General features: G+C 39.4%; 1 protein-coding gene across 5 annotated transcripts in view; it reads right to left on the bottom strand.

The window, feature by feature from the left end:
- Positions 1–9,239: 9,239 nt before the first annotated feature.
- The window catches only part of lrp8 (low density lipoprotein receptor-related protein 8, apolipoprotein e receptor), a 182,301-nt gene continuing 167,605 nt past the window's right edge, over positions 9,240–23,935 (bottom strand). The window contains exons 15-19 of one of the 5 annotated variants that reach the window (XM_086088466.1): positions 23,455–23,607; positions 21,600–21,959; positions 18,392–18,460; positions 12,152–12,342; positions 9,240–9,758 (exon numbers count right to left, since the gene is read on the bottom strand). In XM_086088466.1, the coding sequence (XP_085944592.1) occupies positions 9,720–9,758; positions 12,152–12,342; positions 18,392–18,460; positions 21,600–21,959; positions 23,455–23,607 (812 nt within the window). In that variant the 3' untranslated portion in view covers positions 9,240–9,719. Of the gene's footprint in view, positions 12,343–18,391; positions 18,461–21,599; positions 21,960–23,454; positions 23,608–23,935 lie in introns of all 5 variants that reach the window. The other 4 variants (XM_086088462.1, XM_086088463.1, XM_086088464.1 and 1 more) reach the window with 4 other exon arrangements.

Genomic DNA, 23,935 nt, shown 5'->3' with positions numbered 1-23,935 from the left:
GAAGGTATTTTTCCTTTGCCAAAATCCACAGAAAGAAAAAATAGAATTGTAAAAAAAAAAAAGAGAGAAAAAAGAGTGAAAACAAGAATTGTAACTGGTACACTTGAGAAGATGGAGTTGGAGAAGGCTAACAAAGAAAGAGAAAATAAAAAGGCTGAACAGGAAAAGGAAAAGAAGAAAAGGCCTCTGAAACCTGCAAATCAAAGTTTTGTATTGAATTTGTCTTCCTTTTATATAGCATTATCGTTTGTGAGATTAAAATTACCTTTTTTTTTTTTTACTTCAGTTATCAATGGCACAATTTACCCCACCAAATTCTGACTAATGGCACAACCCCCCTCCTTAAAGGCCCAGGGCCGTAACAAAAGCTAAGCTATGTGGTTGTTTTAAATACACATCATGTAATTCAATTTGTTCTATGTTTAGTTTGACATTAAACTGTGAATGGCAATAAACAGTTTGAAGCCTCTTTTTTGAATATTGGTCCTCTTGATCTATCTGCTGCTTGCTGTGAGGTGACTTGACCTCACTGCCACCGTAAAACACTCGTGTCTCAAATTTTGCTCTTAAGTCAAAGCAAGAAATTGGCTGGACGTCAGCTTACATCTCAAATAAATCTTAAGTAATTTCACTTATATTTCAAGGTATATGATATAGTATCATCAACTACTGGATATTACTTCATGCATTTTGAGTAATGTAATTTCCACACTTATTATTATTTGATACATATTCGACCTTTAAAGCAAGAAGGACACATATTGGCATTGATTTAAGCAGGAATTTATTTGCATACTACAAACCTCACAGAAGTGGATGTTAGTGCCGCTAGTTGGAAAGCTCATCTGACTTATAAAGGAGAAATACAAAAGAGAGTGATGACTCAACATCACAACATGGTGTAGATGTTTACTCCTGTGCTTCACTTCATGATGCTTTCCTGCTAAAGAGGAAATTAATTTAGTAGTAGCAATTTGATACAATTGCAAATTACAAAAGGTACTGATAACTGATATGTTATGGGGACGCCTTCAAGACCTTTTCAATTTGGGCTTTGGTGTCAGAAAATTATAGTGTTCATGGTCGTGTCTACTAATTACGTACTCTGGGATTTATCCTGCCTCTTGCTCATAGTCAAATGGGATAGGCTTCCGCTCACACCTGATCAGCACAAACTAGAAAATGGATGGGTGGATGCAAGACAAACAAAATACACAAGAGGTGAGAAAATAAAATGTATGAGTACAAACAGCAAAGTCACAAGTGGTCATATTCTGAATTGCAGATGTCGTCTTTGTGTTTCTCCGTCTGCCAGCATCATGATGAGCCACCCTTGTCGGAGTGGAGAATTTTTGGCAATTATCTCCTGATAGCACTTGGCCTGTCAACTCCATCGCAAGCGCCTTTCAGTGCATATAAGCATTCACACACACGACACCATGCCAGAGTACATACATCTCAAGAGGAGCAGGAAACAGACATGCAACACTCACAAATAGACCAACACACATTGTTGCCAGAGTTAATTATCAATACCGCACAGACAAACATACACAGGAAGACAAATCAGTTTCAAATAGGTAAACAACAGTAGAGCTGGTGACACAACATTATGCACAGAGAAGCACGTAAACACACACGGACAGGCAGCAGCGTATCTCTGCCACTCTGCCGTCTCCTGTGGCTAATCTGTGCAATTTATTATCCAGGAGATAATTGAAGTGTCATCCATGAGGCAGAGGGGGGGCGGGGGAGGGCGGGTAAGACAAGGGAGCCAGTTGTGTGCTAACTGCATTAAGAAAACTTTTGAGCCTTCAAGAGGCGTAATAACAGCCTCACCTAAGCTGTGCAGCAAAGTGACAATACAAGGCGTGTTACAAAAGGATAAAATGGTTCAGAAGACACTGCAAGCAAGAGAGAGATAAGGTGGAGATGTAAAAGAAAGGTAAAGGCAGCAAGAGTGCCTCTCTATGTAAATATAGTTAACATTTTTATTCATCGATCCATACACTTTGGCGTATCTGGGGTCGTGTCATTGGGGCAGAATTGGTGCAATCCAACTTTCACCAGAAATTAATCTGACTTTCTGGCAGCAATGCAAACCAAACTGACATTGGTTGTATGTGGACCAAACCCTGTATAACAGGAGGTCCTGTACCCCATACCACACGAGCACCTTATAACAAGTCCTCTCAAAAAACACAAAGACTAGTTAGCCGAACACTTGCATGCCCGCCAGGACACTACTGAGGGTGTATAGCAGGTACAGTGTACTGCGGCTAGGACCAAAACTAAAAAAAACACACGACTCCTTCCGACTCTAAGGTTTGGCTTCCAGATGGACACTCTTCTGCGGAACCCTGAATAGTCTTACCGAGGAGTCTGAGGAGTATAAATAGGGCGACCACCACCCTTGTCTGACATTCAAGAGGGGTTTGCAGACGTAAAATTGCCTATACTCTAAAAACAGTTGGGTCAAACATGACCCAACTGGCCCAACTTTTTGGGTAATTTATTTCACCCAAAAATTTAAATAACCCATTTTAGCTTGCTGAACAAAAAATAACCCAACTTTTTAGGTTATTTATTAAACCCATAAAAAAATAATATTTATTCAACACAAAAAATCCCCCAACTTTTTGGCTTTTTTTACCCAAATAATGAAATAACTCATGTCAAAAGATTACATTTTGAATCAGATTAATCTCATCTCAAAATTTTGATTAATCACTTAATTCAAAAGGCTTTTTATCAACATTTTTTAATTGCTAAATTTAAAGAGCACCTGTTATATGTTAATTATTTTGACATTTAACCTTAGGAGTTTTAATGAAGTTAAAATAAAATGTAAAATATCTGGTAATTTTATATTGAAAGCATTTATTTGGATGTGCAGAACAAGATTTATGTCTTCAGTGTAAACAAGTAAGCAACTGTGTTGCCATATTTAGAGTCTTTTCTGACCACTATGCAGTGACGTGCGGTCAGGATAGGCAAGGTAGGCACTGCCTACCCAGGCTGAAATGAAAGTTGAAACTGTTTGGCTTTTTCCATTTATTTTAATTATTTCTTTCATTTCAGAAAGCCTACACTACCTATAGGTTTAAAAGTGACAACATTTGGTGATTTTCATACCTCAATTAAAAATGACTCATTACTTCGTTTGGCCTGCAGACAAAAATGCTGCAAAAATTATCCTCCTGAAGGCACACCGCTATTGTGCTTTTCCCAGCTCTGTCCGCGTAGCGATGTGTGTTCGCGCATGCGTAGTCATTTTCAAATTGAAAACGAATGAAATGAATTCAAAACACACTTAGTGCACAGCAAAGCGGTAAAATGACGCCACTCTAGAGAATATAATAACTATTTTTACGCCTTTCTTTTGAGGGAAAAACGTCATCTTTTGAAGGATGGGAGACCAACGCCTTAGCTACCAGATCTTCAGCAAAGTAAGGGACAAAGAATTATTCATACTTTTCACAAAGTGCTTCGATTAACTGGCTGTTTCACTTTACATAATATTTGACATTACTATTGCTAGCTTGATTTTGTGAGGAATTAGGCTGTTTTACAGGGAGATATTCACTTTATTACAGTCTTTCCGGGTATCCGGGCAACTTGAAATTGTCAGATTTTCGTTGTGCGGCAAATGGGACTAAAACGTTTTCTGTGGCTGGCAGACTGCGCACTGGCTCACGGTGGCGTTGTTTAGGGCGGGACGAAACCATTAAGCGCCGATAGCGGGGGGAAACAAACAAACCTAACATAGACGAATGGACGCTGCACTTAATTCTGTTAATTACTCACCGTCTCCTTGTTGAATTTCAACAGCGAGAGGCCCTTCGTGTATTTTTATATGGTAAAAATTGTTCTTGCCCCCTCCCTTCTAAGACGACATTTTCATCCGTTGCCGTGATTGGTCAAAACAAACGTGCAAAGATGCCGCATTGTCCAATCAGCTCGAAGTATTGTACAGCAAGTCCCTCCTTTCCCGAACGGATCTGCCGAGTGAAGTCCCAAATTGATAATGTAAAGAACTCCCTTGAGTGAATCACAATTATCAATCTGGCTTGTGAGGTTACTCTGATGTAGTTGGTAAGAGTTCACAAATCCATCCATTTCTATACTGGTACTCGTGAGGGTCAAGTGTGAGATGCACTCTACCCCAGCTGACTTTGGGCATGCAGAAAACAGAGGAAAGCAGGCATAGCAATCATTTCAGAAATGGAAATTGTTCAGAAGTAAGCCGTTGTTCTGTCGATTTGAGCTCGCCCGTCGAAGTAAGCTCAATGTTGTTCAAAGTAGCATAACTCGACGGCGGAGACTATCAATTCAAGCTGTACCGTCAAACAATCCAAATCCACATTACAAATCCATTAACTAACTTGAACTATACTCAAAACACCATTAAAACCCAGTTGACCAACGTGCTTAGTGCTTATATCATACAATGTTAACTTCCTTACGCTATTATCTCGCTATTTCGTCATTATTCTATTTCAATCTTTCATGCACACATTATTGCTTACATGCTTTGTGGTCAAAAGTCACTAGAAAATAAATACACTGTAAAATATTACTCACTTCCAGGAACGACAACAGCAACAACGTCACAGTCAAAATGGTAGCTCATCGATGGGCATTTGACCTGCGATAACCCTTGGGGGGCGTGGTGGCCGTGCACATGCTCAGTAGCACTAGGGAGCTCAATTTGACGGGGCGCTCAAATCGACAAAACACCGGACAAATGTCCGGTATGTCCGATTCCCAGTCTAGCACAATAAAAGTCACAATTTAAAAAAATATTCTGTATTGCCTAACTTTATAGTCTTTGCAGTAAAATGCACAACTGACATGATGCCTAGTTCATGTTTTCAGTGAGATAAATTGTGAAGTTAAAGTGGTTTATCTGTCTTTGTGAGTTTTACAGTGACAAAATAAGTCAAATGTCATAGTTGTGGCTTTGAGTTGCAACCTTGAACTTTGCCATTTTTTACACATTTTATTTAAAAACCATAATGCAAATAATAAAATAATCATGGCATCAACCTCCATATTTGTTTCATGAGGTGGTGTGAGCACCATTTGCAGCGCTCATAAAACAAAAAATTATATTAAAACAAATGGCATACAAACTTGGTAATTCAGATTTTCAAGTGTAAACAGGATGACGTTAAAGTCAGAGGGAATCTCAGTACCCACGCAAATTTGACTACTGTACTGTACATGAAATCCAAACTCCTGCTTGGCCAATGTATCATGTTCATTATTACTCAGAGATGAATTCCAACATTTCCATTTTTGGAACTCACACTTGTGAAATGTTTAGTATGCCATGATTATTTTTCATCCATGATATTCACTGCAAAATGTAGTCTAATCTAACAGATTCATCCTGCTCATTGAGGTTGTAATGTCCAGTATTGATTTTGTTCCAAAATTGCTTCACAGAAACAACACCACACAGGGGACAGTTTTTACGAATTTAATATATCAATATATAGAGATATTTATGAACAGCTTGATTTCATAGAAACGTGAGTGAGACCATTTTGGCATACAGAACAGATAGTCAATGTAAGTACAGAAGTTGCTAAGGTTTAACCCCCCCCCCCCCCCCCCCACCAGTTAATCCCCGTCTGTCCTCCTACAGACACAGAACACAGAAAGACAAAGGGTAAAAGTATACAGGAGCACAAAACAAGGCACCAATAAATTAAAAATGATAACCCCCTTTCAAATATACACCCACACAACAACAAAATCTATTTAACAGAATTAAATACAGTATGAACATAAACTCTGCAGTCCTGTTAAAAAGCAAACAAATGGAACAGACAACAGGAAAAAGTCAAAAACACTTTGGCAGATTATTAATTTTAGTTACAATCAAGTAGTAAAGAAATCCAGTGTTCTTGTGTACAAATAAATTCATATGTTCTGCACTTGTTTTACCCCTCAGAGGTTTATGTACATTTGTTTTTGTTTTTTTACAGATACATTTTAAACACTATCAAAAAGTTGTATGAAAAAGTATTTACAAGTCATAATTCAAAACCATTGGACTGTATGTCTGGACTGCCTCACTTTCCCCCCTCCCCTCCTAAGAGCATTATCTTTTTACACAGTGCAGAAGGCTTCTAGAAAAGTTTTTGTGCAACAAACAGCATAAAAAATGTCCACCGTATGGCTGTGGAATGGATGGAGGCCCCATTTATTTTTCTGTAGACAATGAAATACTATTTTCAAAATAGCTGGAGAGATAGATGTTAAGGATATTAACAATTACAACCGCATAATCAGTGCCCCACAATACTGTAATGTGAAAATCTATTAGTTATTTTCCATAGCAGTACCCCTTAGAAATGTACATAATTCTGAGCAGCAACTTCCTCTCTTGAATTTACTTTTAGATTATCTGAAAAAAGGTCAAACACGAACAATAATAGCAAAAAAAACTAACACAACAGGAGTTAGAAGTTTACTAAGAAGAGTTAGCAAAGGAAAAGTAGAGAACATTTCCTGGTCCAAAATGCAGGGGAATGGGCAGCTACTCTTGGAGTATCTTTGTGACAACCCTGGGTGGGTGGTTCTTGTTGTTTGGGAGGTCTTGTTTTTAATCCAGCGCTTATATTTTTTATTTTAAGTGTTCTAGTGTGCATCTACCTTGATGGTAGTGATAGCCCTTGCAAAGAAAATATGTTGATGCTAGGATTAAGATGGGATGGCAAGAGAGATTGGATGACATTATGTAACAGGAGTATCACAAGCACTGAAACTAGATATAGAAAAAATATCTTACAACCTTGTAAATGGTCTTACTTGTTAATGATATGGAGTGCATGCAGTGAAGACATAGAGACAAAAAAAAAGTTAAAGCCGTTAGAAAGCATTCTGTGCAACCTGGGTAAGCAGTAATCTCTATTTAAGGAGAGATTTGGAAGATCCTGTTTAGACTAGGGAGACTTTAGTGCAAAGACTATGACAGGACAAGCAACTGATCAATTTTGGAGAGGCAGCCAAAATTAAGAACAAAAAAAACATCAACACAAGTAGTTTTCAGAGCCATTAAATTACTGTTATTAACGAATAATGAGACAGAACATGGGAGTAGAATTCCTTCCTATCAGTTGAGTCAGAGACTGATAACTAGCAGTGACTAAAACAAACCTAAATTCACATTGCATCACAGTGCACAACTATATTCATATAATTCAGTTTCAAACATGTCCCTGTCTGATTTTGTTTGAAACCTTCCAACAAGTGGTTAACCAACAAAGAAAAAAATCACAAAAGTTACAATTGTAACCAAACGACCGGCAAGACCGCCAGAGCTTCCGGTAACTCGGAATCCGGAAGATTCAGTACGAAACTAACCTCTGGTGACACCAGAACTTGTATCCGTCTCGGGTCCGGTAGCAAGCCTTTTCGGCGGTGCGGCTTATAACCCGGTACGTTTTCTAGTACGGAAAATACGGTACCTAACATTGACCAGCCTTAACATTTTAAAGGGATTACATCATGGTATTTTAAGCCCTTCCACAGTTAACAATTGATCATTTGCACCGACGTCACGTGATCATCTGACTGCCCTATGACGGACGGCGGAAGGAAATGATTTTTGAATGGAAGTGGACCTGACCCGGAGCAACTTAGTGACTTAGCGACTGCTATTTTACAAATTTAAAGTTATTATTGCCTATAGAGCCATGGAATCTACTACTTCAACTGATCCGTGAATACTTTGTGGGCTGCCAGTCCTTTCTGTTGATTGCTGCTATTAATCGACGTCTTTTGTCTTCGTTAGTAGGTATGCGATAAAAAGCAACATTTGGTTTACTCCTTTGTCTGTCTGTACAACCGACAGCACAGCAAGATATGACAATTTTATAAGATAATCGATTAGATAAAGGACTTTACGCTCTACGAGATTCAATGGTTACAATACAGGCAAGTGGCTCTTTTTTTTTTTGCTGTCCAGCGTCCCATAGGGGGCGTTCCCATGAGGGCTGTGACGTCACGTGCTAAAGGTCAATAGGCATATGATGATTAAATCTTACCTTTGACACCATGACAATGTAATTTTTATGAAATATTAGGTGTTTTGCTGGTTATTAGTAAAACACACGGTTTAGTAAAACCCCGCCTTTCCCCCGTGTGGATGCCGCGCCTCCGGCAAGCCGGCTGCAACCTGCTGCTGGAGCTCTGCGTTTGAGCACTCCTCTGAATGACCACGCAAGCCATCAATTCTTCAATAAACATTTGAAACAAAATGACTCCTTGCCGCAAGAAATCGTGGAGGAGGAGGCGAGGAGAGGGAAGAAGAAAGAGGAAATAAAAATAAAAGAAAAATCCTGAGTGGGTCGCAAACCGGGGTACCTGCTGCTTAAAGGGCGAGCGCGCTAACCACTGTTTAGTTCAGGAGCGCAAAGGTTTTACTTGTAGTTTACACAAGTGCCAGCCAGGACCTTTTCTGGGATTTTAAGACGGCCAATTGTCATTGCACTTTGGCATTGCAAATGTGAAGGATAATTGATTGCTTTGAATTTATTTGGACAGAACTTGTTTACTGATAAAAACTACTTTTGTCACTATCCCGTCGAGGTCTCAGAGAAAGTTGGCGTGCGATTAGTTGATCATTTTCGGACGAATATTTTTGGTGGCCAAAAATTCTGTGCATCACTAATACTAATAAATACAGTAATTCAATCCATGTGTTCTTGGCCTCTTTAAGTGTTATCTTGTATACAGCTACTGAGCTAGATGCATCTTTTGGGCTTAATAAAATACAGCATCTTAACCCAAAATTTATTTTAATAGAATGTTCTTCATTTATTATAATGTTTATCCAAAATTGGCTCACACTATTGTTTGCCCTCTACAATAGAAGCAGCAGAGAGAAGCAAACAAAAAGTCTACAACATACTGTGAAGAACAAACAACCCCAAGTTCATTGTAACCAGTGTACATTTCTCTGATGCCAACACAGAGGATTACTCAGAATGCTCTTTTCTGCCTTGCTGCTTTTTGCCTTGAGGCTCAAACTTCTGGTGGCACAAATCCTCGTAGTCACATTAAAAAGCTAAATTCCTACTCTTTCACCCTCAAATCACTTTCAAATGATCCCCAACCCCACCTCAAGTACCCCCAACTAAACACCCCCCCCACCCACACACACGCACACCCACACACACACACACCCACACCCACACACCCCCCCCCCACACACACACACACACACACACACACACACACACACACACACACACACACACACACACACACACACACACACACACACCCTCATGTTCATAAATATTTTTTCTTACTATATTTAGATTTGCTACCTCAGTACAGTACATGGAGGGGCAGACGTTGCTCTGGCACTGACAACAGCTCAATGAGGTTAATTTCACAAACAATTTAAAGAGCAGCATGATAAAGGGTCATTATAGGACTACCTGGAGGTGGTGAGAGAGAAGAAATGGGCAGAGCACAGACTACTACGCACTAGAATTAAAATTAGTAGCAGCTACTAGTGGTAGTATTCTTACTACAGTGAGAGCACTACAGTATAAGAGAAAGTCATCCCCGCTCCTTAAAAGAGAGGCAAAAGGAGGAGTGTCTCCTCTGCGCCGAGTCAGGCCTCATTGTGGAGGTTCGGATTTGGAGGAAGGAGGGGCCGAGGTGGCAATGAAGGGAGAGGCTGCATCCCTCCTTCAGGGATAGCCATCGTCCTCCAGACTGAGTGCCACTCGCTGAAAACAGCAGATACAAAATGTTACCAAAGTAAAACAACAACAACAACAACAACAGTAGAATGACAAACAAACACAACAACCCAACATATCTAAAATAAAAATAAAAATAAACTTTGGCTATTTGTTTATAATTGTCACCTCCCCTTGTTACCACTTGACCTTTTTTGTCTTTTCCCTTTTCTGGCTCTTAGAGGAATGCAGGCTGTAATGCCTTTGGCTGCAAACGTTTGGCCCACAAAAAGCCAGCCTGATCTCTCTCTGGCTCTCTACGATGCCACATGAGATTAGGACAATATCTGGCTAGACAACAAAAACATTACACACAGTGCCGCTTCCTTGCCCAATAATATTTTTCGCACATAAAAAAAAAATCATCTATGCACTTATTTGTCATCATGACAGATATTCCAAATTATCTGCCTCCTTTCCTTGCTGGAGCGACACAAAGAAATCAGCGTTGCCATGCCAACTGATCAAAGCGCTTACCTCCCATCCCCCACATTCCTTTTTGGCTGCCCCTCACTGCATGCTCTGCTGCTCTGACAACAACACATGATATGGAAGGAATGTCCTTACAGCGATTTCTGTCTCCACCTTTCCTCTCCCCTTTTAGAGGGTTTGAATGCAACTCACAGCTGCCCTTGGCTCGTTCAGTTTGTTTAAGTCTGGCCTCAAGCCACAACATTGCACCTGCACCAATGACATCATAACAACGTAAAATTTAACTCTGCACCAATGACATCATAACAACGTAAAATTTAACTCCAAGATGGATTTGCTTACAATTTGTGCTCCCATTTCATTAAACTACAGGAGATACAGTTCATATGAAAGTAAACTAAACATGTGAAATCCTGTGCCGTCCTGTCAGCTGTCTTGTAAAACTAATTCAAATATTCTTACCAATGAATTCCAAAATGGCTGCGTTGCATAGCCAAGGTGACATTAACAATTGTCATCATACAAGTGCTATATGATGGGGACCCCAATTATCTCCTGAATAGGGTGACCAGATTTTCAAAAATAGAAACTACAGATAGATACTACAATTTCGCTGAAAATCAAATATACAATAAATTCTCACCGGGTACTATTCATAACAAATGTAATCGCTAATAAATCTGGTTGTGTTATTACTTTAGCTAATGCTAAATGCTACACTGGTTGAAAGTTCAACATCAGTAAATAAGTCAATACACACAGCATTATCCAACCATTTTTGCTCAGTCCCAGCAGCAATGTGAAAGCGGACCATGCCGTTTACCTTGCACCAATCTCGCATTGTAATACTGGAAATATGCTGCCAGAAAAGCTCAGCTGCATTGGGTCTGACCGGCGAACGCAGGATTAGGCTAGTAGGACTACATTTCCCATGATTCTTATGCTGCATTCGAGGAAAGTCGGAAGTCAGATTTATGACAGTTGGCTTTTCCCAGTTCCGACCTGAAAGCATTCGATGCGAAAGTAAGCTACCAAAATGGCGGATAGTGAGAAATTGTCATTTTGTTTTGGTCCTCAATACACATTTGGACCTCCAACAAACTTGTCTCCTCGCAATTTTGCATACTTACTGGTTTGGAAAAGTCCAACTTCACACTTTTCTCGAATGCAGCATTAGACACAGAAGCAGGAAGTAGTTTTAGTTCTGGTATGACGAAAATGTACCTGCTAGCGATTCAAAAGTTAAAAACCTTTTAAATTGGTTTATCGTTTGAATCGCTCTGACAATTGTGTGATTGATAGGCCAAACAACTGGCATGCTGACAAAAAAAAATTTATGCGACGCCAGGACAGGACCTTCATAAAAGTGAGACAAAACAATGGGGCTGACAAAAGGCTCAACATCGGGACTGTCTAAGTTAAACCGTGACATCTGGTCACCCTACTCCTGAATTAAAACCAGCAGCTTCTTAAAACAGATATGATATGTCGGTGTATGATTTTTTTTCTGGGATAATGTAGGTCCTTGACAAAAACGAGATTTTGCTTTCTGAAGAGACACTTAAAACAACTAGAAAAATCACAAAGTACAATAGTTGGGAAACAGTATGATGTCAAAGGATTTGTAGTTCATAAAATGTGAATATTAGATGATCACATGGTAGGGCTTCAAGTGTTTGGCGTTTTCAGTGACTACTGCAAAAATGTGTGCGTATATTGGTATCTGTATGGTATGTGCACGCCTGCTTCGTTTTCACCAAAAAGTAGGCTTTTCCGACTCCCGCCTCCTTTAAAAAAAATAAAAAATCCTTCCTCAGAAGGTTAATTTCTCATTTTCTTCATTTTCCACTGGACAGCATTGGCGCCCCTGAGTACCAGTGAGAGTTGCTGTCGCTGACGCCGCTCCCGAGAGGAAGCGCTATGAATGGCTGACTGTGGCTGCCACTCACTGCTGGGTAGACGTGTCCGATGGACTCGCTGTGCCGGCCGATGTGGATTTCATCGTCGTCGTCTTCTGTGGTCTTGCGGTAAACGGGGTTGTCGAAGTTCATGCTCTTGGTATTCCTGCGCCGCCAGTTGCGCCACACCAGGTAGGCGCCGGTGCAAAGTAGCCCGATGACCACTGTGGCAAGGATAGGGACTGCATGTGTTTAACACACACACACACAACAACAACAACACACAGCGGGAGCGTTAACACAGCCCAGGGGACACAGAGCGGCACTGTAAGCACTTACACATAAACACACTTTCTTGCACTGAGGGCTCATTATTTTCTTTCTCTTTTCAAGACCCAACTTATTTCGTGCAATATCTCTTCCCTTCAGAAAATACATTTTGATTTGATTTTGAAATGGCAAATATTTTATTACAATCAAAACGTTTGTATTTTTCAACCTTATCAATGTAATACATCTATTTTAAAATTTTATTCTCAACTCATTTGCTCCCCAAAAATGTATAAATGCGTTTTAAATATTACCATGCTCCCAAAGATGTATTTATGTTTTGTTATGTTTTTTAATGTTTTTTTTATGCTGAACATACAGGCTTTGATGCAGCCTTTGAACTGAAGAGAATGGTTGAAGCAATGGTAGTTATTACAAAAACGACCAACAGGTGGAAGCAGAGCATAATAGATCAACCAGGGCCATGTTGCAAAAAGCTCTTTCCCCGACAGTTTTAAACAGATTTGTGAATAATGATGAAACTTAGCTATATTCTAATGCTAATTGCTGCAAAACGGAAACAGATAGAAATATATTTTTTTTTTCTGATGAAAGAGGAGACTCTAATCTTTCTTTTGGTAGGTTCCATATTTTTATAGCAATAGAACACAACATTCTGTATAGCCTTGCAAAATCTGTCAAAATCCAGTAAAACAGCCGGGAGCAAAGGGGGTTGCTTCAGTGAAAATGGCTGGGAGGGAATTAGTTAATAATTAAGAATATTCTCAATCTCTGAAAGCAACTGATTTGTATTATACCCAAGTATGGAAGTATGGAACCGCCAATATGGAGTAAACATATTTGACTGGCAAATATGTTCGAATGTACAGTATTAGAAAGTACACTCGAAACACACTTGTGTTTGAAGATACATTTAAACATCTTTGCAAATACGTTTGAACACATTTGTAAAGATGTTTAAATGTATTTCATTATGTACAAGTACGTTTGGCTAAATGCTAAAAACATTTAGCATTTTTTCCCATAATGCCACAGGGCATCAAGTAAAAAAAAAAAAGAAGATATATACTATAAATATTTTATTAGCATTTGGCTAATATTATACCGATACGTTCTAAAATTACATTGACATTGTTTATTCATAATTTGTATGATTTATTATTATGTTTGCAGTGCAGGACTTCTGTTTGGCAATTTTTTTCTCATAATACCACAGTGTATTGACTTGACCAGATCCAGTGCAAGTACGTTCAAACGTATTTGCCAGTCAAAAATGTTTACTCCGCATTGGCAGTTTCACACTTTCGTACACAAGCAATATACTGTAGAGCAAGGGTCATCAACTCTGGCCCTCAAAGGCACCTATCCAGCATGTTTTGGATGTGTTTCTCCACCAACGCACCTGATTCAAATGATCAGGATCATTATTAGGCTTCAGCAGAGCTTGCTGAGATGGTAATATGAATCTGGTGTGTTGGAAGAGGGAAACATCCAACACACGCTGGATAGGTGCCCTCGAGGACCGGCGTTGGTGACCCCTAGAGAAGAGAAAGGCTAGTTTGGATAATCAGTCATGTCCTCATTTGAAAAAGTCTGTAACCAAATGAATAAGTTGACAAAAAGTAAAACAATGAGCCTTCATTTTACATAACATTACATCCATCCTCAAGGTAAAGTTTAAATAAAAACAGATAGACTGCATGAATGCACTTGCACCATTTGTAATAATGAGCACCTGCATGCATTACAATACAGGTATATACTATACATTGTCCCTCTATCATACACACACAAACAATCAGCATGCATTCATACACGGGACTGAAAACCACCTTAGCTTTCTATCATTTTGAAAAGAATCTCTCTGAGCCTAAATTCAAGGATTGCCTTGTGATAGGCATGCACTTGCTATCCCTCTTTGACTGAGCTGAAACTCCACACTCCTCTTTGTTCGTCATTGGGTTAAAAACATCCACTTTTGTCTGATGCAGAATATTTCAGTCCAATTGCAGAATACCGTAAATGACAGAATTTGGCTAAGTACTGATTATAACAGTTGAGTTGATTCCCCTTGAGGAGATGTGGGTGGGCGCGGTTCATTAGTAAATGGAATCTGGGCCCTTGTAGACCTGTGACAATAATTAATGTTTCAAATCTGCCAAAAATGCAAAATGAGGGGATTTACTGCCTCAATGAATAGCAGGAGGGGAGAATGAGCAACGGATGAGCAGGGGTTAATAATCTTGGGGGTTGTTATAATGAGCTGAGCTGATATCTCAATTGTGGAGTGGGGGCAGTACAGTATGTTAGAGAGCTGCCATTGTGCTCAATATTAGAGATGAAAGAGATTGCAGACATATTCTCATCCTTTAAGGCTATTTGCACGTTCAGCTGAAATTTCAGTTTGCCTTACTAAGTTAGATTTTCCTTTTAATCAAATTTTGTAGAATAGGGCTCATTCCTGTCTATTGCTGCCTCTTCTCCCAGCATGAAAATACTTTTCATATTTTACTTAAAATCAACAACACACTAGTCTAAACACAGTATTTTGATTCATGTTGGGTTTGTGGAATATGAATCATGCAAGCAAAATCTACCCGTTTTTTATCTATCTTGGTGGGGTGGAGGGTGGAAGGGAGGGTTATTTTGCATTTTGCTGTTGCTGAGTGCTCAGGTAATGACCAATCACAGCTAGCTCCGCTTGCAAATGTCACACGACAAAACTCAGACAACAGATATAGTAGTATTTCACACCATACTGATATTGTGATATATGAAATCAGAACCCTCCTCTGGCTAAAGACATACATAAATAGATTAAAAAATAGAAGGATATAGAAGGGTCTGTATATATATATAAAAAAAAAAACTTAACCTGTGATGCCCTTCTCTTAAATGCACACCCTGTTAAACTATAGTGGGATTAAAGTAAATTACATTAAAACACACACACGCACGCATGCACGTTAAATGTCTCATTCAAAGATAACTTGCTAATTTGAATGAACAAATTCTACCCTATTAGGTTCCATTTTGTTACCTTATACTATTACTCATTTCATTGTATACATTTTGGGAATTCTGTCCTGTTTGGATCTTTTTCAGGCCCCATTGAACTCCTTTCCACCCTGTTAGTATGTTTTTGGAGAATTTAAATATATTTATAATTGCACGTTTTATAGCAATCTGCAGAATTGGAAAGGATTAAAAACACTTTTTTGGGGGTCTGTTATTATGTAAGATTTTGGTTTAATTGGGCAAAAACGTGGTTATTTGCAATTGAGAACAGAACATAGTAATGCATTTTGTGTCTGAAATATGGTCCAATTTACTGACAGCAGTGACGTGCCAACAGGGCAGGCAAGGTAGGCACTGCTTGACCAAGGCTGAAATGAAACCATTTGGCCTCTTCTAGTTATTTAGATTATTTTTGCATTTCAGATAGTGACAACATTTGGTGATTTTCATAGCTCAAAAGGACTCATGACTTCTTCTGGCCTGCAGACAAAAATGCAGCAACATTCTCCTGCTGAAGGCACACGGCTCCGATGCCTTAACCAGCCTTTTCTAAATAGCGATGTGAGTTTGCGCATGCGTAGTCAGCTTCCCAGTATAAGAGTCCTTTACGCAAATAGGCAGATCGCTATGCAACCTTTTTACATCGCGGAATTATTCCTATGTGAACGTACGTTCACACAGTGCATTCGTGAATTCAAAACACACAGTGCACAGTACGCCGGTAAGAAAATATAAAACTGTTGTTACCAATCTTTTCTTTTGAAGATAAACGTCATCTTTTGAAGGATGGGAGTCCAATGCCTTAGCTACACGATCTTCAGCAAAGCAAGGGACACAGAATTATTTGTACTTTTCACAAAGAATGGTACCAAAGGAAAGATTGGCTTTGTGGATATGCTTACTGGCTGTTTCACTTTACATGATGTTTGGTATATTGCTAGATTGATTTCGTGAGGAATTAGGTTGTTTTCCAGGGAGATGACCACTTTATTAAATCCTTTCCAGGCGTCCTAACGGGTTTTTATTAATTAATGAAATTGTCCGGTTTTCGTTGTGCTGCAAATGGGAGGTGGAGTGCACTGCACCGTGTTTACCGCGACTGGCAGACCCGTACGTACCTCACTTAGCGTTCGAATACTGTCCTGGACTGTGACGGTGGCCCAGAATTTTAGCTGAGTGGCAAAGTGTTGAGCTGCAGCACGTGAGGCGATGGGTACCAACCCCGCTTTTGTCAAGTAAGACTTCAGAAGAGTAATGTATTTTTGTTTTATTTTCTAACCATACAGAGGAGGCATACGTTAAAATAGTTTGAATGTATGGCATCTTGGAGTAAACGGAGTATCATTTAAGTATATTAGTCAAGCCTAGTGTCCTGGAAATGAAAATATGGTCACCCTAGGATACGTTGTACACTCGCCTGCCGACACAAATTTGTAATTGGTGTGCGTCTCAATTTACAACTGTCTGCATACCCAAACCGAGAGCTCATTGCACGTCACTGACTGACAGACATTGGCTCTTTATTTCTAATAGCATCATGTTAACCTGAATTTCTTTAACGCCATCACTTTCTTCTCTATTTTCTTTCCTGAAATTTCAGGTCGAGAGTGTAGACAAACAATAGTCCTGCTCCTTAGTGAAATTACTTTTTCTGTATTTTTCCCTTAGGACAGAGAAAGTAATGGTGATCTAACGTTTTTCCATTGATGCAACTTCTGTTTTTTAGAAGAGTACATGCCTTGATAACGATCTTCATCATCATGACATCCGAGACAAATTTCATACACAAATTCTGAACTTTCTACAGAGGAGTATTCTGTTATCATGTTTGCCATCCCCACACACGATACAAGTGTCATTACAGGTATTTCCATCTCTTGTAGAATAACCTTTGATTACTGTTCTTGTGGAAGTTTTTTTCTTTTTATAGTTTTCTTAGGATTCAAACCATGGTTGACTAACCAACAAAGGTTCTAACTTTCAACTCTCGAAAACATGCCAAAAGATGAGCAGTGGTTTGTTTTTGTGACATTTTTGGCATTGCAAAGAGCAGTCTAACTGTGCGCATGGATGGAGCATGCTTTTTTTTTGTTATTTTGCTTGATTCGTGCAGATACAATAGTTTGATTTCGCTTGTTGTGCGCCAATGTGGGATGAAACACAAAAAAATAACTGTAGCCTATTGTGCCTATTTTAATTTTAATTGTATTTTTTCCATTTTATTTCATGTTCTTTCATGTTGTTGCCCAATAGTAGTATTTCACACCATACTGATATTGTGATATATGAAATCAGAACCCTCCTCTGGCTAAAGACATACATAAATAGATTAAGAAATAGACACTTTACACCAATTCTTTGTCAGCCGTTTGCTGTTTTATGTACTCTACTTCCACATTTGCTTCAGGCAAATATGTATCTTGAGTTACAATGGGTGATGGCAGTTAGATTGCAGTGGTGGCAAACTGCATGCTTAAAGTGGACTCTTAATGCTATTTGCAGCTAAATGTGATGGCAAAACATGGACAGAATTACCCACTTGCTCGAATCCTCTTAATACTGACAGGCTGTAATGTGCATATTACAAAGGCCACCGCTGACTAATGGGCTTACTGGCTCGTAATGGCTTCCTCTAGCCATGGTGCCAGGAGGCTCTATTTGACTAATAGCCAAGAATTTGATAAAATTACAAAACCATTGGGTATTTTCTGCAGGAGCACCACTGGCCAGCCAAAGTTGTTGACTGTTTAAACCCGCAAATTAAGTCAGTTAAATCAGGCAGGTGGGAGAAAAACACTTTTTAAAGTCATACTCATGCATGCAGGCACGCACACACACACACACACACACACACACACACACATGGGCACATGCACACATGCATGTGGTATCTACACACAATCATAGAGGGAAAAGCCAGGAGGGAAAAGCAGGCGAGCAAAAAAGCCAAAACAACACAGCTAGAAAGTCAAGAGAACTCACCGATAGGAATGACTATCCCCAAGACAGCTACTGTGATGTTGTTGCCTATGAGGTAGTGATCACCCGCAGCTGAGATGAAAGGAAGAGAGAGAAAGAGAGAGAGAAAGAGAGAGAGAGAGAGAGAGAGAGAGAGAAAGAGAGAGAGAGAGAGAGAGAGCATCAGTCCAAAGTTATTTTCAAAACCTTCCCTAAATACCTTGCTAGAGGGAGAAAAAAGTTTGCTGCGGCAATTAAGTATCATGTTTGAAACGTATTTGCAAAACATTGGAAAAGTAAAACAAATATTAATTCTTATTTTACCATAAACTATAGCATACATTAGATTTGTAAATATTTTTTACCAATCTATTTCAAACATGCATATAAATAGCAGTACAGTATAATACAGTAACTTGCGAAAAACATCAACAAATAATAAAGAAAGAAGGAAAAACTGAGCAAAACAGCGTTCTAAATAATCAATGCCACATAGGTATTGTCAAATCCTGCGCATAATAGCCCTCCCTCCAAATCACCCTTAAGAAGCTGTTTTTCTCTGTATCTGTGCATAATACGGTGCCCGGATTTACTGGCACCTTTTATTATACCGGCCAATATTTTATTTTTTCCGAGTGCTAAGGAAATTCTAATGATTTGAGTAATTATGGACTGCTGAGTCCTAAAATTACATCAATTTCTTTGAATTGGCTCTAGTTTTAGAGAGATTGATATTTTTGACAATTAAGTGATTGATAATTTATTGTGGGATATCAAAAAGGCTTGTTGTTTACTCTCTAACAAAAGTGAAACAAGGTTGTAGTTTATTGCTAATATTGCCTAATTTTTGAAAAAAAATTCGGAGATTTTCGATTAATCTTTCCCCACAAATTTTTATTGATTTTGAGACTCCTCAGGCCCGGGGACTTCACCTTGTGTGGGGCCAACCATTGTCAATCTGGGCCGTGGGGTGTCATCCCTCTCAGAGTGGAAGAGCTTCCCTTGGGTGCTTTTCCTCACATGGTTTTACAAAGTAATGGGGATTTTTTTTGGGGGGGGGGGCGCTCTTTTTATATTGTACTATGGATGTTTTAATTACTCTGCACTTTGAGTTGCATTTTAATGTATGAACGGTGCTATATAAATAAAGTTTGATTTGATGTGAATTATTTTTTCCCTCATAATGGTAAACTATTCCTAAAGTAAGCAATATTAGGACCTTATCTAACCCTATAACAAATAAATAATTCACAAAAAAGTTTGGACCAAATGTACACTACTGCCAGCCTCAGTTGGAATGAACACAAATGAAACTGTATTGGAAAGAATCTGCTCTGTTACAAGAATACTCAATTGGTGTCCCAAACCAAAATGTGTAGTACAGAAAATGTATCTCATAGCAACATTTAAAGTGTGAAAAGTAGGATTTTTTTGTCTGTTTTTGAAGTGCATCTGAGCTGTGTGTAACAACTGCTGTTTACCTCCACTCTTTTTCCCACCCCTCAACAGTCCCTTGGCTTTATTTTCCAACAAAACGCCTGCTGCTGCTCAGCACACGTGTAACAGCTGACTTGACAGCGCACATCGAGTTAAAAATTAAAACACACGGCCCGTGGGTATGGAGACATGCCTTGTTCATGCTCCATGTTCTACTCTGTGTGTGTTGAGCTCATCTTGAGTGCTTTTGGTGTGGTGAGTAGGCGGCAGCCTTTGAGACAAGAGGAATTAAATTTTTGCTTAAAAAAAAAAAAAAAGTGATGAGGCAAGCCGTTCTCTATTATCCCCCCTCACCACCCTCAAAACAACTTTGCACTTTTGCCTTATTTACCATACCTCTTAGTCATCACTGCTTTACACTGTGAGGTTCATAAACAACAGTGGACCGCTATGGCCTCTTATTCACTCTTGATTTTTGTTTGTAAGTAGTTTCTTTTTTTTGTTCACATGCAAATTTTTATTGACTTACCAGTCACCAGTGGCGTAAATATCGAAGGTGCAGGCGGTGCGTCGCACCAGGGCCCAGAGACAGCGCAGGGGCCCATGACAGAAGGGAAAAAAGAAAGAAAGAACAAAAAAAAGAAAGAAAGAAAGAACGAAAAAAAGAAAGAAAGAAAGAAAAAAAGAAAAAAAAGAAAAAGAGAAAAAAAGAAAGAAAGAACAAAAACGGGGAAATAAACGGCCAGAGTTATTTTGTAAATATGTCGGAAATGAGAATTTAATCATCTCTGAGTCTGAGTCTCGATGACGTGATGCGAGTTGAAAATAAAGTGGTATAGTGTGTGTGCCATCGTCGCCGTCATGCTTTGCAAACTAAAAAAAAAAAGTGGCGCACAAAAAAGAAAAGTAAAAAAAAAATGACGTTAAAGCTATTGGAAGTAGTGTTGTTGGGGTGTTGGATGGGGGAAAAATTGAGGGGAGAGGGGGACAAAAAATGTTTGGGGCACCGGGGCCTCTCAGCATGGTGTTACGCCACTGCCAGTCACACAAAGAAAAAGAACACTTTTCAATGTTGCTCTTCAATTTCTATTATCTATCCATCTTGGCCTGTATTAAACATTTATTCACTTACTGACTTATTGTTGTTGGCTTTTGTTGTATGACATTTTCTTTGCTTTATCAATTTATTGATTGTTCGTCTCCTTTCAAGCACAAAAACGCTGAGTCCTTTGTCAAGCTATTATTAAGTGCTGTCATTGTTTGACTAGGAAACAAACTACAGAGGATCATTTTTTTTCAGGAAAAACTGTAGTGGTAATATTTGCAATTTGCGTTTGAACCAATTTTAGAGAGTGTGAGTGAGCGGTGAATTGGAGGATTGGGGCAGGGAGAGAAAGACAAAGAGATGCTGTCACAAAAGTGAGCGAGGACAAAGTGGTGGGAGGGAGCAGTAGGGACTGTCGTTCGTTAGTTCTGACAGCTCTGTTAGCTCTCATGAGGGACCCACTGCAAGCAGACTGAGCAACAGCCTTGTGTGTTAGTGTGTGTGCTAGATACAAAGAAAAGCAACCGGTGAAAGAAAATATATAGCGATAACGATAGCACTAAAGGGAAATAATTTTTAGACAGAAAATGGGACAGCTGTGATGACAGCAGGGAACAGTCGTGGCACTCGTGGCCGCAGAGCATCTCACCCCCCCCCCCCCCCCCCCCCCGCACACACACACACATACGCACGCGCACACACACAACACAACATGCACTTTGCATTGACCCTGCTTAGGGTGATCCTTACCTCTGTGCGACAGGTTGCCGTTGGTCCCTTTATGAATGCTGCTGGGGGTTACTGGGCCCAGGAGGGGTGTGTGAGTGGATGTCGATGTCTGGCTGGTGCTGGTGAAACTGCTCTGCGTACTTGTGGAAGCAGGGGTTCGAGGGTGCTCGGTGGAGGTCCCCCTGGGGTTCTGGTGGGGTTTGGCTGTTGCCAGATGTCCAGTTGTAGTTACGAGTGTGGTAGACGCAGCAGTAGAAGTGGTTGTGGCTGGTACTGTTGTGGTGGGAACAGGTGTGGCTTTTGTTGTTGTGCTTGAGGTAGATGTTGTAGTGGTGGTTGTGGTGGTGGTAGGAACTGCTGTTGTGGTCGTTTTTGCTCGCACTGTGCAGTAGAAACAGAAGACTAAACATTAGCATTTAGCATTAGTTAAGATATGTCAAGATATGTCACGAAAATCAGGTTTCACTTTCTCCTGCCACGCCCTGTGCAATAAAGCCCAAATTGAAACTATTCCTAACTGGTTAAAGGGGAAGTCAAGGCAAACATTTTCTTTATAATATGTTCTATGCACTCCCAAAAGTCTGAACAGGGTATTCTGATTACTATTGAGGTTGTGGAATATGAATGAAGCAGAAAAATATACTTTTTTTTTTAATCCATCAGAAGGCGGCCATTTTGCCACTTGCTGTCAACTGAAAATGACATCATAGTTGCTTAGGGCTCAGCCAACGACCAATCACAGCTCACCTGTATTCTGGGTTTAGTCATGTGACGCTCGCAAGCTGATCCCTTAGACAAAGTGATGTCATTTTCAGTCAACAGCAAGTGGCAAAATGGCCGCCCCCTGAGATTGATAAAAACGGGTGAATTTTGCTGCTTCGTTCACATTTCGTATTTAGAATACTGTGTTTAGTAATGTTGTCATGATCCGATCGGAAATCGGGGCCGATCATGTGATTTTCAGCTGATCAGTGTAGGCTGAAAAAGATTGGATTTGCAATTTTCTTAATTTCTAAAGTCGAGAATAACATTTTAGTTGTTCATTTGATTTGAAAGAATCCCGATTTACAGCCATATAAAAAGGTATTATCTTGGCATTTCAAAGATGAAAAAAAAAAAAAGAGAATCAAAACAATTTCATCAAGTATTTTTCTTCTTCACCGCATTGCATTGCCTTGTACAGGTTTTGGATTGGGACTCAGTATCAGCAGATACTCAAAATCAAGTGACTTGGACTCGGGACATCCCTAGTGTTTAGACCCGTGTTGGCGCAGAGAACATATCAGAATTTTTTTTACATGACTTTCCTTTAAAGTAAATTTTGAATGTTATTTCTGGGTGGAAATTAAATTTGAAAGTTGTAAAACAATAAAAAGCTGGACTAGAAGTGTTAATTAAAAATATTCACATTGCTATAGACAGTGAAAGTATTATTACAAAGAAATAAATTATTGGCTTTTTGGGAATTTTTGAAGACATATCCTTTTGCAAGTGTAACAATTTTGTAGTGGATAGCATATCGGCCTCACAGGTGAGAGGTTTTAGGTTTGCGCCACCTTATGTAATTTTTCTGCAGGTTCTCTGGCTGCCTTCCACATTCCAAAACCATTCATGTTATTTTAACTTAAGACTCTAAATTATCCATTGGTGTGAATGTGACAACAAATGTTCATCTGTATTTGCCCTGTGATTGACTGGTGACTGATCTACTCTACTCCTTGATCAGCAGTCAGCTGGGATAGGCTCCAGCTCACATGTACCCCTAAAAGGGATTAACAGTATAGAAAATTTAATAATCTTTTGCACTGTGCTAAATGATGGCATAGTACAGCATGGTGTCTAAAGAAGTATACAAAAATGTTTTGCTTGTGTTTACCTGTGACACATCGCCTCATATCTGGTCCCAGCTCCATTCCATCAGGACAGGCACATGTATATTTGGGGGAGTGGTCTGTAATCTGGGGTGCCTTTAAACAAAGGTACTCACAGCCACCGTTGGGAAGACTGCCAATATTACAGGTGTCAGGCGCTTGAAAGAACACACACATACACACACAATAGGTTTGTTTTTAGATATATGCAATATATAAACAGTATACCATAATTCCTATAAAAAATAAAGAAAGACAGAATGAATTTTGTTTTTAAATACATAGCATTTCAAAAGTGTATCCTTGGAAGACATGACTGTAAAAACCCAGTAGAGCAGAACTGCAATGTAAAAGTATAAAGAAGATAAAGGAAACGTGTATTAAAAATTGATGAGCAGCCCTACTTTTGAGTTGAGGTCAGTCGGTGCCATCAGCATTAAAGCACAAGTGGAATCACCAACAACTTAAAGTGCATAGATGAATGTG

This window comes from Leptonotus elevatus, chromosome 11 (assembly GCF_054856555.1).
Source record: "Leptonotus elevatus isolate MCC_2025b chromosome 11, RoL_Lele_1.0, whole genome shotgun sequence".
Classification (NCBI taxonomy): Eukaryota; Metazoa; Chordata; class Actinopteri; order Syngnathiformes; family Syngnathidae; genus Leptonotus; species Leptonotus elevatus.
This window is presented reverse-complemented; position numbering and strand designations above follow the sequence as displayed.